At 62.7% G+C, this 14,251-nt stretch overlaps 2 protein-coding genes across 4 annotated transcripts; one reads left to right on the top strand and one right to left on the bottom strand.

Moving 5' to 3' along the window:
* Window positions 1-838: 838 nt before the first annotated feature.
* Window positions 839-4,216, top strand: LOC104559771 (C-X-C chemokine receptor type 2-like). 3 transcript variants are annotated; one of them, XM_062004822.1, is made up of 2 exons: window positions 839-1,006; window positions 2,826-4,216. In XM_062004822.1, the coding sequence occupies exon 2, from the start codon at window positions 2,831-2,833 to the stop codon at window positions 3,905-3,907; it is 1,077 nt and encodes a 358-aa protein (XP_061860806.1). In that variant the 5' UTR covers window positions 839-1,006; window positions 2,826-2,830; the 3' UTR covers window positions 3,908-4,216. The 3 variants fall into 3 exon arrangements, with proteins under 3 accessions (XP_061860806.1, XP_061860805.1, XP_010203178.2); XM_062004821.1 differs by having other exon boundaries at window positions 839-1,055; XM_010204876.2 differs by having other exon boundaries at window positions 966-1,071.
* A 1,366-nt stretch (window positions 4,217-5,582) lies between these two features.
* RUFY4 (RUN and FYVE domain containing 4) lies at window positions 5,583-11,939 on the bottom strand. Its single transcript, XM_062004820.1, has 12 exons — window positions 11,882-11,939; window positions 11,215-11,319; window positions 10,224-10,285; window positions 9,793-9,899; window positions 9,318-9,443; window positions 8,936-9,042; window positions 8,643-8,786; window positions 6,958-7,990; window positions 6,774-6,880; window positions 6,086-6,232; window positions 5,758-5,889; window positions 5,583-5,690 (listed from the first exon to the last, which is right to left on the bottom strand). Exons 3-12 carry the CDS (start codon window positions 10,267-10,269, stop codon window positions 5,585-5,587), a joined length of 2,055 nt encoding a protein of 684 aa, XP_061860804.1. The 5' UTR covers window positions 10,270-10,285; window positions 11,215-11,319; window positions 11,882-11,939; the 3' UTR covers window positions 5,583-5,584.
* Window positions 11,940-14,251: the final 2,312 nt, after the last annotated feature.

Raw genomic sequence — 14,251 nt, 5'->3', positions numbered from 1 at the left:
CTGTGAGGCTGCCCTAGGCCTGAGGGGGGATGCCTGAAACTTCGGGAATGGCTGCAAGGAATAGGAGTGTCCTTGGATCGGTTGTGATACCCAGGAGGTATGTTGGTGCCCTACAACTGTATGTGTGCCCCAGGGAAGAGATACCCCCAAAGTGTGTGGCACTCCAATGACTGCTAAGCACCCCAAAGCTATGAGAATGAGGGTACCCCAAGGGTTTAGAGTGCCCCAGAGGTACGGGGGTGTGCAGAGGGTACCCTGGGGTGCAGATTTCCCCTAAAACAATAGGGGTGCTCAGAGGAGTGAGAATGCCCCAGGGTCACCGGGTGCTAGGGGGGTAGATGCCCTGGTATATGCATGAGGCTCTGCTCTGGAGGGGGTCCCCCACAGCAGCCTCCAATGGAGGGGCAACCCAGCCTGCAGTGCTCCCCAAAACCCCAGTGCCAAGCCCTGCTTTATTATTGGGAAAACTGACTCACAGAGCCCTGCCCTGCCTTCACTTACTGGCCTGCCCACTGAACCCCCCCCCATGGCCCCAAGGGGCCCCTTTTCTGCTTGGAGGGAGGCACAGTGCCCAGAGGGACTTCAGCATCCATTGGGGGCTAGGGGATAAAGTGAGCACCCCCAGCTGGAGACTCCTGGGGTGCATCACTGAAGGGGAAGCGATGCACCCCTGGGTGCACCCCAGTGTCACCCACTGCTGAGTGGCCTGGGACACTGACAGAAGGGCCAGGGAAGGCATCTTGGCTGGGCCAGGGAAGGGTCCCTTCTGGCTGCCACTTCCCCTTCACGCTGGGAGAGAGAAGGTTTTGCAACCTCGCTTCCTCCCCGGGTGGCATAAATCGGGTGGTGGAGGAAAGGAGAGCGGGGAGGCAGCACAGCAGCGGGCACAGGTGAGGGACCCTCCGGCTGACCTGGTGAGACCCCCAGGCCTGGGGCTGCTCCACATCCCACCACACTCCTTTAGGGATTGATGCCTGGATTCATCCCGGTACCTGGGTGCTTCCTGGTGAGAACCAGCTTGGAACGGAGAGAAGACCCCAGATTTTGGGGGGACGGTGAGGACAGTGAGCGGTGAGTCCCTGTCATGCTCCACTGCAGATTGGGGCTTTCCTTGGGCTTTGCTGATGCCCCAGCACCTGGCTGAGGCCCCTCACATGTGGAGCAGGCTGGGCTGGAAGCTGGGATGGGCTGCTCCAGCTGCCCAAGGAGCTGCCTGCTGCAGGAGGGGCAGGACACAGTGGGTAGGGGCACCCGGGGCTGTGTATGGGGCTCATCTGGGGTGCAAACCCTGCCATGGGTCCCTTGGGACATTGACTCTGGGTGCCCCCAAGGGGGAAGCACCCATTGCCATTTCCTTGCACAGTGATGAGCTGGAGGGTCCTTCCTCATGGTGTGTCCCTCCTTCCTCCCTGTGGGCCACCACAGAGTCCCCCTGCCCTTCCGGGGTCAGGAGGGGAAACAGGGTGCTGCTCTTTCCCCCTGCCAGGCCGGCTGCAGGGTACTCACGGGTGGGGAATACCCAGTCCTGAAGGAACCACTGTGATTTTGAACTGGAGAGGCAGAGAGAAGCAGCCAAAAACAGACTGAGAGGAAGTGCTGGTGTCCAGCTCTGCCCCATGCCCATAGCAACCCTGCTCAGGGGCACTTTGCCTAGTCACACTCCTGTGGGATGCTGGGGCATCACCGTCCCAGGGTCACTACCCCAGTATCACCATCTCGGACTAACAGAGCCAAGGAGGGATTTTTCTGGGCAACAGTACTGGCTCCGTTGCAGGGCAGAATTTGCACCAGGCAGAAAGGGCATGTTGGCCTCAGGGAGGGTTTAGGTTCAGAAGGGGCCAGCTTGGAGCCAGGGAGACCCCAGCACTGCAGGGACTCAGCACGCCCAAGCAGCCCTGTCATTGCCAAGCCCTGGAGGGGCTCAGGCACTCAGAAATGGGGCAGAGGTTTCAGGAGTGAAATGGGAGTTCAGATGGCCTGGGAGAAGGCTGAAACCCAAGGGTGTTTGGGGGAGACAGGGACAGGGCAGACTGTCCTTTGTGTGAGGAGACAGGTGGAGCAACTGTCACCTGTGACTTCCCCATCCCTCACGGCCGAGCACAGGGCCAGGGGATGCCCGGCAGCACCCAGCTGAGCAACAGGAAGAGCAGAGATGTGAAACACTGACAAAGCTGACACATCTTTCCACCCGGGGGGGGGGGTGAAACCACTCACCCAGGGACAGGTCTAGGGTGAGGAAGAAGGGTGTGAAACCACCTTCAGACTTTCTCAAGTGCTGCCTGCCCCAGGCACTGCGACCGCAGCCTTGACAGCTGCAACGCATGAGGGAACAGAGAGGCTGGAGGGACCCAAAGGTATTTGAAGGACTTTGGAGGTTCCCGAGGACTCCTGAGATGCTCAAATTGCTCAGAGGCTTTTGAAGGAGCCACACCAACCCAAGGGACCCAGGGATGCTAGAGGGGACAGGTGTCTGCTGGACAGACATGATGCTGCATTGATAGGTGAGCCCCCAACCCAAGAAGAAGTGACTGGTCTGTGGGGGAAGCCCTTCCTCTATGAGGCATGGGGAAGTGACAGGTCAAGTGGAGCAGACTGAGGGGTGCTGGAGGTGTCGTACAAGGGGATACACAAGGGACAGGGTCCACCTGCAGCACTGTCCATTACCTGGCACAGCGTGGATACCATGGAGTGAGGGAGTGGAGGCTGCCCACTGTCTGGGAAGGAGACCTGGGGGACAATGGAGGTGTCAGGGGACACAGAGACACTGTCACCCCTGGCCCACACCACCCTCCCACCTCACACTCATGCTGATTTGTGCTCCACAGGCAAAATGGAGTCCTTCTCCTTCAATGGGGATCTCTCCAACTTCTTCTTCCTCTATAACTACACCTATGACTACAGCACGGCCATGCCTGACACCGCTATCTCCTCTGCCCCGTGCCGGCCTGACAGCTCCGTCCTCAACAAGTACCTGGTGGTGGTGATCTACTGCCTGGTCTTCATCCTCAGTGTGGTGGGGAATGGGCTGGTGGTGCTGGTGGTGACCTCCAGCCACACCAACCGCTCCGTCACCGACGTCTACCTGCTCAACTTGGCCGTGGCAGACCTGCTCTTTGCCCTCAGCCTGCCACTCTGGGCTGCCTACCGAGCCCACGAGTGGGTCTTTGGCACTGTGCTGTGCAAAGCCGTCTCCGTGCTGCAGGAGGCCAACTTCTACAGCGGCATCCTGCTGCTGGCCTGCATCAGCGTGGACCGCTACCTGGCCATCGTCTATGCCACCCGGGCTGCCACTGAGAAGAGGCACTGGGTGAAGTTTGTCTGCATGGGCATATGGGTCTTTTCCGTGCTGCTCTCCCTGCCCATGCTGCTCTTCCGTGAGGCCTTCGTCTCGCCCAGCAACGGCACCGTGTGCTACGAGCGCATCGGTGGCGAGGACACGGCCAAGTGGCGCGTGGTGCTGCGGGTCCTGCCGCAGACCTTCGGCTTCGCGCTGCCCCTCCTCGTCATGCTCTTCTGCTATGGCGTCACCATCCACACCCTCCTGCAGACCAAGAACGCCCAGAAGCAGCGGGCCATGAAGGTCATCTTTGCCGTGGTGCTGGTCTTCCTCATCTGCTGGCTGCCCTACAACATCACGTTGGTGAGTGACACCCTCATGAGGACACGGGCCATCGCTGAGACCTGCGAGAGGAGGAACCGCATCGACATGGCCCTCTCCGTCACGCAGGTCCTGGGCTTTGCCCACAGCTGCATCAACCCCATCATCTATGCCTTCATCGGGCAGAAGTTTCGCAACAGCTTCCTCAAGATCCTGGCGCAGCGCGGGCTCATCAGCAAGGATGCCGTGGCCCGCTACGGCCGTGCCTCCTATGCATCCACCTCTGGCAACACCTCCACCACCCTCTGAGCCCTGCTGGCACCCAACCCTTGTGGCTCCCAGCAGGCCCCAGTACCCCACACACCCCAGCATCCTCACCCAGAGCCCTTGGATGCAGGCAGCGATGCCACAGGGATGGGCAGGGCCACTGTTGGGTGCCGGACTCTGTCTGGAAGGGGGCTTGGGAAGCTGGGGAGTAGGACCTCATTGCCAGGAGAGTAATGCCAAGAACCACTCACTCTCCCTGAATTTGAGGCAGAATCTGTGGCTTCAGGGACTCTGCAAGCCTACTGTGGGGATGGTGTTCATGGCTGATGGCCATCCAGCAATAAAGGAGTTGTCGGGTTGATCACCCAGTTCTGGCTCCCTTTTGCCACGGGGAGGGAGATGGCTGCACAGAGCCAGGAGACATCTCCAGGGATGATGAGTCCTGGGCTTCCCACCTCAGTGCCAAAGCAGTGGTGTCCTCTGAGCCCAGTGGGGTGTGGGTAACCCTGGTTCCAGGCTAGGGAAGAGCTATTACCCAAGAGGCTATTGCATAGGGTTCAGCATCCTGTCCATTCCCAGAGGGGACTCAAATCCAGGTCTTGCCCCTTGCAACTGCCCAACCAGCTCCCAGGACATTCCCAGTGCGGGGGACTCTGTAGAATGTCTGTCCCACCTGGGGACAAAGCTACTCCCTTCCAGACCCCAACCTGAGCCCCAATGGAGCAAATCGCTGCAAGATCCCTGGGCAGCCCCTTGCTGACAACAAGCCAGCCCTGTGACCTGGTGCCAGGGTGCCAGGGCCTGAGGGACTCCTTGCCCCCCTGACGCTGCAATGCCAGGACATTGTTGTGCAAAGGACTGGGAACCTGTCCCTTACACAACCGTGATGTTTCCGCCCTGGCTTGGGCAACTGTGTCTGATACTGGAGTGGGGCAGAGGGGCTGATGAAGGGGCTGTGGCACTGATGGGATCCCTCCTGCCACTCTGTGTGCCAGGCATCAAGGAGCCCACCACAGTATGCCCAGGCATCTCTCCATGAAGATCTCATACTGCTTTTCCACTGCCTGTGATCTGGGCTCCCAGGGGTTCTTGATCATGTGGTGCATCAGTGATGGAGGTATCAGTGGGTGCCAGCCATGGGCTGGCTCCTGAGTGGGTTCAGGGGTCCTCCAGCACCCAGGCAGGGAGCCCTGGAGGCTCAGTGCTGGGCAAGGTCAGCAGGGATGCTGGGCAAGGTCAGCAGGGGTTCTGGGCAGGGACAGCCCATCACCTTTGCACATGGGAAACCTCTTGCCCAAGCAGTTCCTCACAGCCTGGCAGGAAGCTGGGGCTGTTGGCCAAGAGACACATCTCCTCTGCCCACTGCTGCCTCCTCACTGTGAGATGGGGCAGGCAGATGCTCAGCCTGGCTGCAGCTGGGACACCCTTTACAGGGATGGTTTACTCCCAGGAGGGCTCGGACATCCCCATGCTGGCATCCCCGCTCACCACGCAGCCGGGAGGTCAATCTAGTGACCGCTGATAGACAACACGAGAGACATGGAGTTACAGGAGTGGGGATTTTTTTTTTTTGTCTTTGTGTACCAGCCACAAGAAAGTAACCTTTCAAACCTGAAATGTGGAGCAGCAGGACCTGCCTGCAGGCTCCAGATGCCTGGGCCCCCAGCAAGTCTGAGACGAGGCAGCCAGGGCAGGGGTGTCCCAGGCTGCGGTTCCAGCTCACGTAGCCTGCGGGCGCCTTTGCTGGTAGCAGAGCAGGCAGCAGCGCCCGTGCTTGCCCACGTCCACGGAGCACGCGTGGCATACCTTGCCGTGGCACAGCCTGCTGAGAGAGCGGGTGGTGAGAGCCAGGCCATCCCGGTTCCATGCCGGCGTGCCCCCCCGGTGCCCACCTGCAGTTGTAGCGCCGGGAGAGGAGGCGGAAATCCTTGCGGCAGCGGGCGCACAGCCCTGCCTCGCGGGGTGCCGGGCTGGGCGGCGGCGTGTCGATGCCCTCCGTCTTCTGCCACAGCGCATCCTTCTCCCTGCGGGAGGGGGGAGAGGTCAGCCCTGGCAGGAACGTGCCCGGCGGCGGGAGTCAAGGAGCACACCCCGGCACTCCAGACCCGAGGTGGGCACCGAAGTCTCCCGCTGTGGTGAGCGGGATTCGCCCGCGCTCTGGTGCCCTCCTCTGGGCAAAGAGGTTTGGTCCCAGAGCGGCAGGGTGCGCGGCGTCCTCACCGCAGCAGCTCCAGCAGCCTGCCCTTCATGTCGCGGACGAGCTCCTGCTGCCGCGCCTGCTCCGCGCCGCGCGTCGCCTCCCGCTCCACGGCCTCGCGCTGCGCCCGCTGCAGCGCCGATGCCCAGCGCTCCCCGTCCTGACGGGCCCTGGCGACGGGCAGTGGGGAGGTGGCCTCTGTCACTCGGGTGGTTGTCTCTCCATCCCTCCCTCCTTCCCTCTATCTGTTGTCTGTCCACCCCCAAGCTGCCTCCCTGTACCCACTGCCACGTTTCCGTCTGCCAGACCAGCCACCCATCCATTTCCCACAGCCATCCCTCTGGCCCTTCTGTCCGTGCATCCATCTACTCACCCCAAATTCACTGCCCGTTCTGCCATGCACTTGTCCCAAATTCATCCCTCTGGGTGCTCACCCATCAACTTACCCCAAATTTATGCCTTCATCCACCCCTCCATCCCTCTACTTGCCTCAAAATCATTCTTCCACCCCTTTGCCTACCTATGAGTCCCGAAATTGACGCCTCCCTCCAGCCTTCTCTCCCCAAACCCTTCCCTCCTCCACCCTCTCCCCAGGTGCCTTGGGTCCATGTGGGGCATCCTGGGATGGGCCTGGGGGAAACCCTGCATCCAGTGGAGATGAGGGACCCACTGTTGGGTAGTAGGTGAAGGGAGTGGGAGTCCCCATCTGACCTGTTGAGCTGCTCCTGCAGCTGTGCCACCTCCTGCCGCTGTGCCTGGAGCTGCTGCCAGCTCTGCCGGGCCTCCTCCCGTGCCGTGGTGACCAGCGTGGCCAAACGCTGTGGGACAGTGAGGCCTCAGCCCTGGCTTCCCATCCCTTGCCCCCGCTGTGGGATCCCCTCAGGCTCGCCCATACCATGGCCATGCTGACAGCTGTGCTGGGCTGTCCCTCCACCTGAGGGTCTGGCAGGGGCTCCTGAGGGTCACTGGCAAGCTCCAGTGCCCGCCGCAGCACCTCCTCCACTGCAGCCACCTCATCCGGGGTGGGAGCATCCGCTGGCGCCTGTGCCCGCCGTGCTGCTGCCAGCGCTGCCTGGCAGTCCCGCAGGCGTGAGGACAGTGTGGCCGTCTCTGCCCGCACCACAGCCAGGTTGGCACCCCGCTCCTCCGCCACCTCCTGCCACACCCGAGCCTCCTCCTGTGCCCGTGCCAGTGCCCCCAAGTCCCCCGCTGCTGCCGCCGCTGCCAGCGCCTGTGCCAGGAACGCATTGGTCTCCCGCAGCGCCTCGGCCTTGCGCGCCTGCAGATGGGCACACCGGGCACTGCCCTCCTCCTGCTGTCGGTGCCGTCGCTCCTCCCGTGCCAGCCGGGCTGTCAGTGCCCGTGATGCTGCCTTCTGCTGCCCCAGTTCGGTGCGCAGCTGGGACACCAGTGCCCGCAGGGATGCCTCTGTCTGACCTGGCTGCCCAGGCACTGGGGCCAGGGACCCCAACAGACACCCTGTGCCGGGCACTGGGGATGTGCCAGGGTCCCCATCACCATCAGGCTGGGGTGCTTTGACTGTGCCGTGTGTGTCCTCCAGCTCCTCTACATTCACATCCTCTATTTCCTTCTCATTTTCTTCCAGTTCCTCTTCATCTTCCTCTTCCACATCCTCTTCTACCTCCACATCCTCCACATCCTCCTCCTCATCATCTTTCTCCACCTCCTTTTCATCCTCTTCTTCCATGTCCTCCTTCACTTCCAAGTACTCCACATCCTTCACCTCTAAACTCCTTCCTTGCAGGGCAGCTGGGGGTGGGCACAGGTGGACAGGTACTCCACAGGGTGCTGTGATAGGATGGTCCACGCCATCGGGCCATCCATGCGCTCTGGTGCCAGTGTCCTCTGTCTGCAGGGTCATCTTTGCAAGACTGTTCCCAGTCACCGGGCTGGGCCGGACCAGTGTCCTAGAGGGGACATGGGGCTCAGGGCCACTAGGTCACCCCAGGCTGAGCAGGGCCCTGCCACCTCCCTCAGAGCTCCCCAGGGACAGCCAGCCTTTGGGGATGGAGATGGCAACAGGGCAAGTGACACTGAGTAGCACCTGGTGACCTGATACACTGATGCCACCAGCCTGGGCACCCACAGAACAGGTCACAGCCAGCCCCCTGTGCTGGCTGCAGAAAGGTATGGGGGTCTGCAAGTGTTGTGCTTGTATGCACACAAGTGTGCGAGCAGCACAACAGGCATGAGCGTGCTGGAGCACCAGTGCCCCCCTGCCAGGGTGCCCGGGGGGATAGGGTCCTCACACTATGCCTCTGTGTCTCAAATGTCATGGTGTTGTGATGTTGCAGCAGATCTGTGCCTGGGCACATACTTGGCAGAGGATGACAGGGTGTGTGTGTGGCATGTTTGCAGGCAGGAGCATGGCGTGTGTGCTGGCACAGCTGCTTCTGCCTGCCTGGGGCCACGTGTTAAGGTTAGACCCAGCTAGGGTGCCATGTGGGGTCTGGTGTGGTGGGACAATGCCTGTGTGCTGCTCTGTGATGCTGAGCCCCAGGTGCTCCTGAAGTCCCTGGCATCCCCAGTGCCCCCAAAGCCCCCTGTCCCCAAGCTCACTCAGAGAACATAGGCCAGGCAGTGTCCAGGTCAGCCCTGTACAGGGCCAGGTGGAAGGTGACACCGTCCAACTCGTAGAGGCTGCCCAGGATCTCTGCCCGGCACCGGGGGCTCAGGAAGGGGCTGCGGGCGTAGTACCACTCGCTGCAAGCACAAAACAGGCTCATGCACTCCTCCGTGTCTGGGGTGAGCACACGCATCTACAGCACCCATGCCGTTGGGTGCTGCAGGGCACTGCCTGCCCTGGCTGTGCCACCGTGAGCATCCCCTCCCCATGCCCCCTTCTCTCTCACCGGAGGGTCTCGGGGTCCAGCAGGCAGAGCTGCAGGGACTCTGCCAGCTGTCGGTGCACCAGGCAGTAGCGCAGGAAGGCTCGACCCCTGCCCACGGGGGTCTTCAACTGGGGGAAGATGGGGTTATCTAGCTCTGTTATGCCAGTCTGCCCGCCACATACTTCACCCTCAGCCCATGCAAGGGGCAAGGGCATCCCCAGAGCCAGGGCTGGGGGGCAGTGGGGACCCCAGAGGGGAGAAAACCCTTTATAATGAATGGTAGGTGACTCCTTGGTGCCCAAGTGAGCACGTGCCTGTGCACAAGTGCTTGTGTACCCACCAACAGTCAGAAGCACACACGTGCATGCCCGAGCCCCTGGGTACCCCACCAGCCTGTGCCAACCTTGTCCAGGGAGGTGACGAAGCGAATGCCCTCGTGCTCCTGCCGCTGCCCTGCCAGGCCCTGGCACAAGAAGTCCCAGTAGTCCTTCCGCTGCCCAAAGAAACTTCTCTTCTCCTTGAGGTCAAACTGGTAGAGAGACAAGCTTGGGCTTGCTCGTTTGGGGGTGTCCTCTGTTCCCCCAGCCTGTGCCCTGTGGAGCTGTGATCCAGCCAGCACCCCCAGCAGTGTGAGTCCCAGTGTCCCCTCTTTGCTCTCTCCGTGCCTCAGTTTCCCTGTTTGCAGCATGTGCAATTATACATGTGGACATGGATGAGTCTAGTTGGGGTGCTGATATGGTGGGGGGCACCCAGGGCTGGGCAATGCCACCTGGGGTCATCTCACTCCTCAAATTGGGTGGCACGGACTCCTCTCAGCTCTCAGCTGTGCCCCAGGGAAACTGAGGCAGGGAGCAGTGGGGACAGAGGAGTGGGGGTACCTGGAGGAGGAACTCCAGCTGGGCACAGAGGCTGTGCAGCTCCCGGCTCCCATCCGTCACTGGCAGGTTCTGCTCCCGGTAGCTGCGGTTCAGCTCTGTCACAGTCTCTGTGGGATGGCAGGGCTGAGCTGGCACGGGCCTGCCTGCCCCATCCCAACCCCCCTCCCCACCGCCTCCCGGGGATTTCTGCCGGCGGGTGAAAGAGGAACCTGCCCTGGGATGAAACAAAGGAGCTGCGGGAGCGAGGGGCTGGCAGCCAGGACGGGAGCAGGCGGCAGTGGCAGGGTTGGCACTGGGATGCGGTGGAGCACCCCCAGTGGTGACAGCCCCCAGTGACACCGGAGGCACCTGGCATGGCCACGGTGAGATATGATGTGTGGGGGACACACTGGCACAGGACATGCTGGCAGGGGACAGGCTGGCACACTTACTCTGCAGGTCCTTGATGATGCGGTTGAGCTCCCCGTCCCCAGCCATGGCTGTCCTTGGGGTTCTGCAAAGGCAGAGGCAGCAATGAGAGGGGCTGGCACAGGCACCCCTCAACTCTCTGCCCCAAGGAGAGGATCTGTCCCCACCTTCCACTGCCCCCTCCTCCCAAGCAAACTGCTGTTAGGTAAGAGAGGGTGGACTCAGGTACCCCCCTTCTCTGTCTATATTCCTCCACTACACTGGGTAGAGGATATGGGGTGAACAAAGTTGTCTCATCCCATACTCCTTTAGTTGTCCATGTGTCCCAAAATGCACCCAGTCTTCTCTGCACCCACCACCAAGCCTTGGCTCCCATTCCTTGGGGGGCTCCTGACGCTGAACCCTGTCCCTGTCCCAGGATTCAGGATGTGGGCTTGGCAGGGGGAAGCACTGCCTTTGCTTCTGCTCTCGCTTCCCTCCCTCACATCATGAGCAGTGTGGGGGGCTCCTGGGGGATGGAGAAGGGGGGCACACAGATCCTGCCATACAGCTCCCCAAACTGAGCTCCCTCACAGCCTTCTGCATATGAGGCTGACCTGGGGTTTGGGGGGTGTCAGAGGCAAGGGGTAAGGGGCCAAAGGGAACAGTGCAATGGGGTGGTTTTAAGCGGTGGCAAGTGGCACTCTAGGGACAGAGTGAGTAGTAGTGCTCGTGGATGTGGCAGGTCTGGGGCTTGTCACCGTGGGTGGAGACTGGGCACAGGGCTGGGGGAGCACATGTGTGTGCATGGGGATGTGTGTGGCAGGGTGTGTGTGTGCTCACAGGAACATGTGTGCACAAGCATGCCCAAGCATGTGGGAGTGCCCTGTGCCCCCACCACGGCAGAGCAGCACACAGGACACCAGATGCCTGGCTTCCTGTCCTGGTGCCCCTGGGTGACCTTGGACGAGCCATCTACCCACCTGCCCACCCTGCCCGTGCCTCAGTTTCCCCCGAGGAAGAGGAGCCCCTTACCTGTGGCAGGAAGCCCTGTGGTGCCCTGAGGTGCTTGCCGGGTGCCGGGGGGACGCTGGCGTATCCCTGTGCCCACGCTACGCCTGCCTGCTTCTCCTTTTGTACCTTGGCCAGGAGGAAGTGTGGGAGGTCTGGGGGGTGGTGGGACAGGAGCCACCTCCCACCTCCCCTCATTGCATCAGGCACTGTGGCTTTGTCTCCCATGGCACTTGCAGCTGTTGTTTGGGGAGTGCTGCCTTTGAGGAGGGGGTCAGAGAGACTGGCCGTCCTGTGCAGCCCCTGTGGGGCAGAGGGGGGAGAATAATGCCAGGCCTAGGGTAGGCAGATCCTTATGGCCTCCCGTGGGAGTGAGGCTTGGGAATGCTTTGAGGGAACCCCCTGCAGTTTTGAGGGAGAGGGTCCAGGACTGGTACCCAGGTAGGAGCGGCCAACAGCACCCCGGGGCAGCAGCCAGCCCTGGCACAAAGCCCCCTCTCCCATGCACACCAGCCCCCTGGGGCAACTGCCCCTGGGCACGAAGACGCTTCCTGGCAAGGAGCTGCAGCCCATCCCAGCAAGGCTTAAAGACCTCCCCGCCCTGGGTACCTGCCCCCAGTGATGTGCATGCCCTCAGTGATGCCCAGCTGCCCTCATGCCCTGCCTCCCTTGCAGCACCCTCTGCCCCTACCTGTGCCCCGCCGGGGGCTGGGGCACCCGCCTCCCCCAGGCCAGGCCTCTGCTCGTCTCCGCACCAAAGTGAAAGTAGGAAGTGATGCTGAGCAGGAGCTGGGGCCTCCCCTCACCCTCCTGGCTCCCTAGAGGGTGGGAGTGTTGTGATGGTGGGATGCCCCCGAGCAGCAGGGGGGCAAGGGGGAGCTAGTGGCAGTGCTCAGGGTGACCCCCAGCCTTACCAGGCCCCCCTTACCCCGTGCCACCCCGTAGTGGGTGTCGCTGTGGGCAAGGAGCACAATACTCCACATTGCATGGGAGGGTGGATGTGGTGCTGTGGGGGGTGGAGCATCACCCCACTGTGCTGGGGAGATGCAGATGTGTGTGTAGCTGCAAGATGTGTGGCAGGCACAGGGCTGGGGGGGGCACACCAGTATCTGCGTGTGCCCACGCTTGCCCTCCCTGCCAGCACCATCTGCCCCATGCTGGACACCCCATGGCCAGGACCATGGCACCTGGGGAGGGGGCTATGCCCCTGCCCAGCTCTCAGTGGGGCAGATCCCGCCGCAGCACCCTGGCAACGGTGTCCCCCATCCCTGCTGCAGCCAAGAGCCTGGGAGGGGGTGCTGGGGGCTGCTGGGGGAGACGCCTCCCGCCCGTCCTTGGCGCGGGTGCAATTCAATTAACGAGGCTTGGCCCTGGTTCAGCACAGCCAATAAAGCTAATGGCCCTGCACAGGCCTGGTGCTGCCCGGCGGGGGGGGGGGGGGCTGGGGGCCATCTGCTAATTAAATGGGGGTGTGGGGGACGGTGGAGCCAGTGGTGATGTCACCTCCCCTGGTGCTTGGCGGGGTGGGGGAGCTGTACCCCAGCACCTCCTGACTGACAGGCCCCTGACAGCCCCAGGGTGCCGGGCAGGGCTGTGAGGGATAACTGTGAAAGTCTGTGGGACCCCCTAAAGTCCCTGCTCCTGTACCCCTTCCTGCTCATTAGGAGTCTTCCCGAGGCAAATGCAGTTAGTGCCTGGGTCTGGCACAGCTGCTGCCCATGCTTGTCATGGGCAGCTACCCTGTGGGGGCGAGCCCTTTGCCTGGCATCGCCACAGCATCGCAACAGCATGTGGGGGTGCTGCCCAGCCACCCCTTGTCACCACTCTGATGGGTGCGGTGGGGGCGGGGGTGGGATCCCCAGTGCAGCTGCACGGTGGTGTGCACCCAGTGCCCCTGCCCTGAGCAAGCCCTGTGGCAAGGTGGGGGTGCCCGGGGCTGTGTCGGGGTGTCCTGCTGTGAGGAGCTCCCCTGGGCAATGCTTTGCCCACAGCACGGGGCATCAACCAGGCACCCTTTGGAGAGGGGATCCTGCTGGGTGGGCTGCATGTGTCCTCAGGCTCCTGAGAAAGGGAGAGGCTTCGGGGGATGCCAAGGACGTTAGTGGAGCAGCAGGTAAGCAACCCCCCCACACACACCTCCCCCAGGTGCAGGCACTGCCATTTAGGGCTTGGGGTGGGCAGGAGGTGTGGGAGGGAAACTGAGGCAGGGTCGAGGGGAGGTTGGAGTATCGCAGGCTGAGCTGAGATCGAACCCAGGCGTCGGGGCTCCTCCATCTCCAAAGCATTGGGGGCTGGAGCAGGGGGACTCTGTTAGAGCCCGGCACCCATCCCAAGGGATGCCGCGCCCGGGGTGCAGACGGGTGAGCCCGGGGAGTGCCGAGCCCCCCGAGCCCTGCGTGCGGCGAGGAGGAGGAGAGGGAGGAGAAGGAGGAGGGGGAGGAGGAGGAGGGGGAGCGTGTCGGAGCTGGCTCCCACCCAAGCACTGCAGGACATGGGCGGGCACGGTGCTCCCTGCCTGGCTGCCAGCGCGCAGGCGACTCTGGGGGACCGGCGGGGGGGGGACAGGGCCCGGTGGGACCGCAGCCCCCCAGCCCACCGCCGCACAGCCCCGTGCCCACCGCCGGGCACCTCCGGGGCACTGCCTGGGCGCCGGAGCTTGTTGCAGCGGGCGGGGAGGGCACGTCTGCGTTTGGCCGCCCCTCCGAACGTGCCCTGGGCAGGGGTCGGCCCCTGAACACCCCCACCACCCCTGACCGGGTGATCCCCGGCCAGGGGCACCATGACCCGGCTGAGCTGGTGCTTTGCCACCTTGGTTCGCTGGGGAAAGTCCTTGGTGTCCTGCCTGCTGCCCCTCCGCGCCTGCCGACACCGGGAGGTAAGCGGGCACCGGCGGCCACGGCGTTAGGGTCTGCCGGGGGGGCACGGAGCCGGGGCAGACGCCGTGGGGTGCAGAGGGACGGGAGTGCTGGCGGCGCAGCGGGCAGCAGAGGGGTTAAGCCGTGAGTGTGCATGTCGGGGTGTCAGGCATGGCCTTTGTCCCTCCGTGTGTGTGTGTGTGTGT

This window comes from Colius striatus, chromosome 11 (assembly GCF_028858725.1).
Source record: "Colius striatus isolate bColStr4 chromosome 11, bColStr4.1.hap1, whole genome shotgun sequence".
NCBI classification, from domain to species: domain Eukaryota; kingdom Metazoa; phylum Chordata; class Aves; order Coliiformes; family Coliidae; genus Colius; species Colius striatus.
This window is presented reverse-complemented; position numbering and strand designations above follow the sequence as displayed.

Bases quoted from the DNA above. Each gene is read 5' to 3' on its own strand.
- LOC104559771 (XM_062004821.1), top strand. From the start codon at position 971: ATGCCTGGATTCATCCCGGTACCTGGGTGCTTCCTGGTGAGAACCAGC. The intron at 1,056-2,825 runs GTGAGGACAGTG...TGTGCTCCACAG, and splicing joins CCCCAGATTTTGGGGGGACG to GCAAAATGGAGTCCTTCTCC.
- RUFY4 (XM_062004820.1), bottom strand. From the start codon at position 10,269: ATGGCTGGGGACGGGGAGCTCAACCGCATCATCAAGGACCTGCAGA. The intron at 6,881-6,957 runs GTATGGGCGAGC...ACTGTCCCACAG, and splicing joins CAGCTGTCAGCATGGCCATG to CGTTTGGCCACGCTGGTCAC. The intron at 5,890-6,085 runs GTGAGGACGCCG...CCCCTCCCGCAG, and splicing joins AGGCTGCTGGAGCTGCTGCG to GGAGAAGGATGCGCTGTGGC.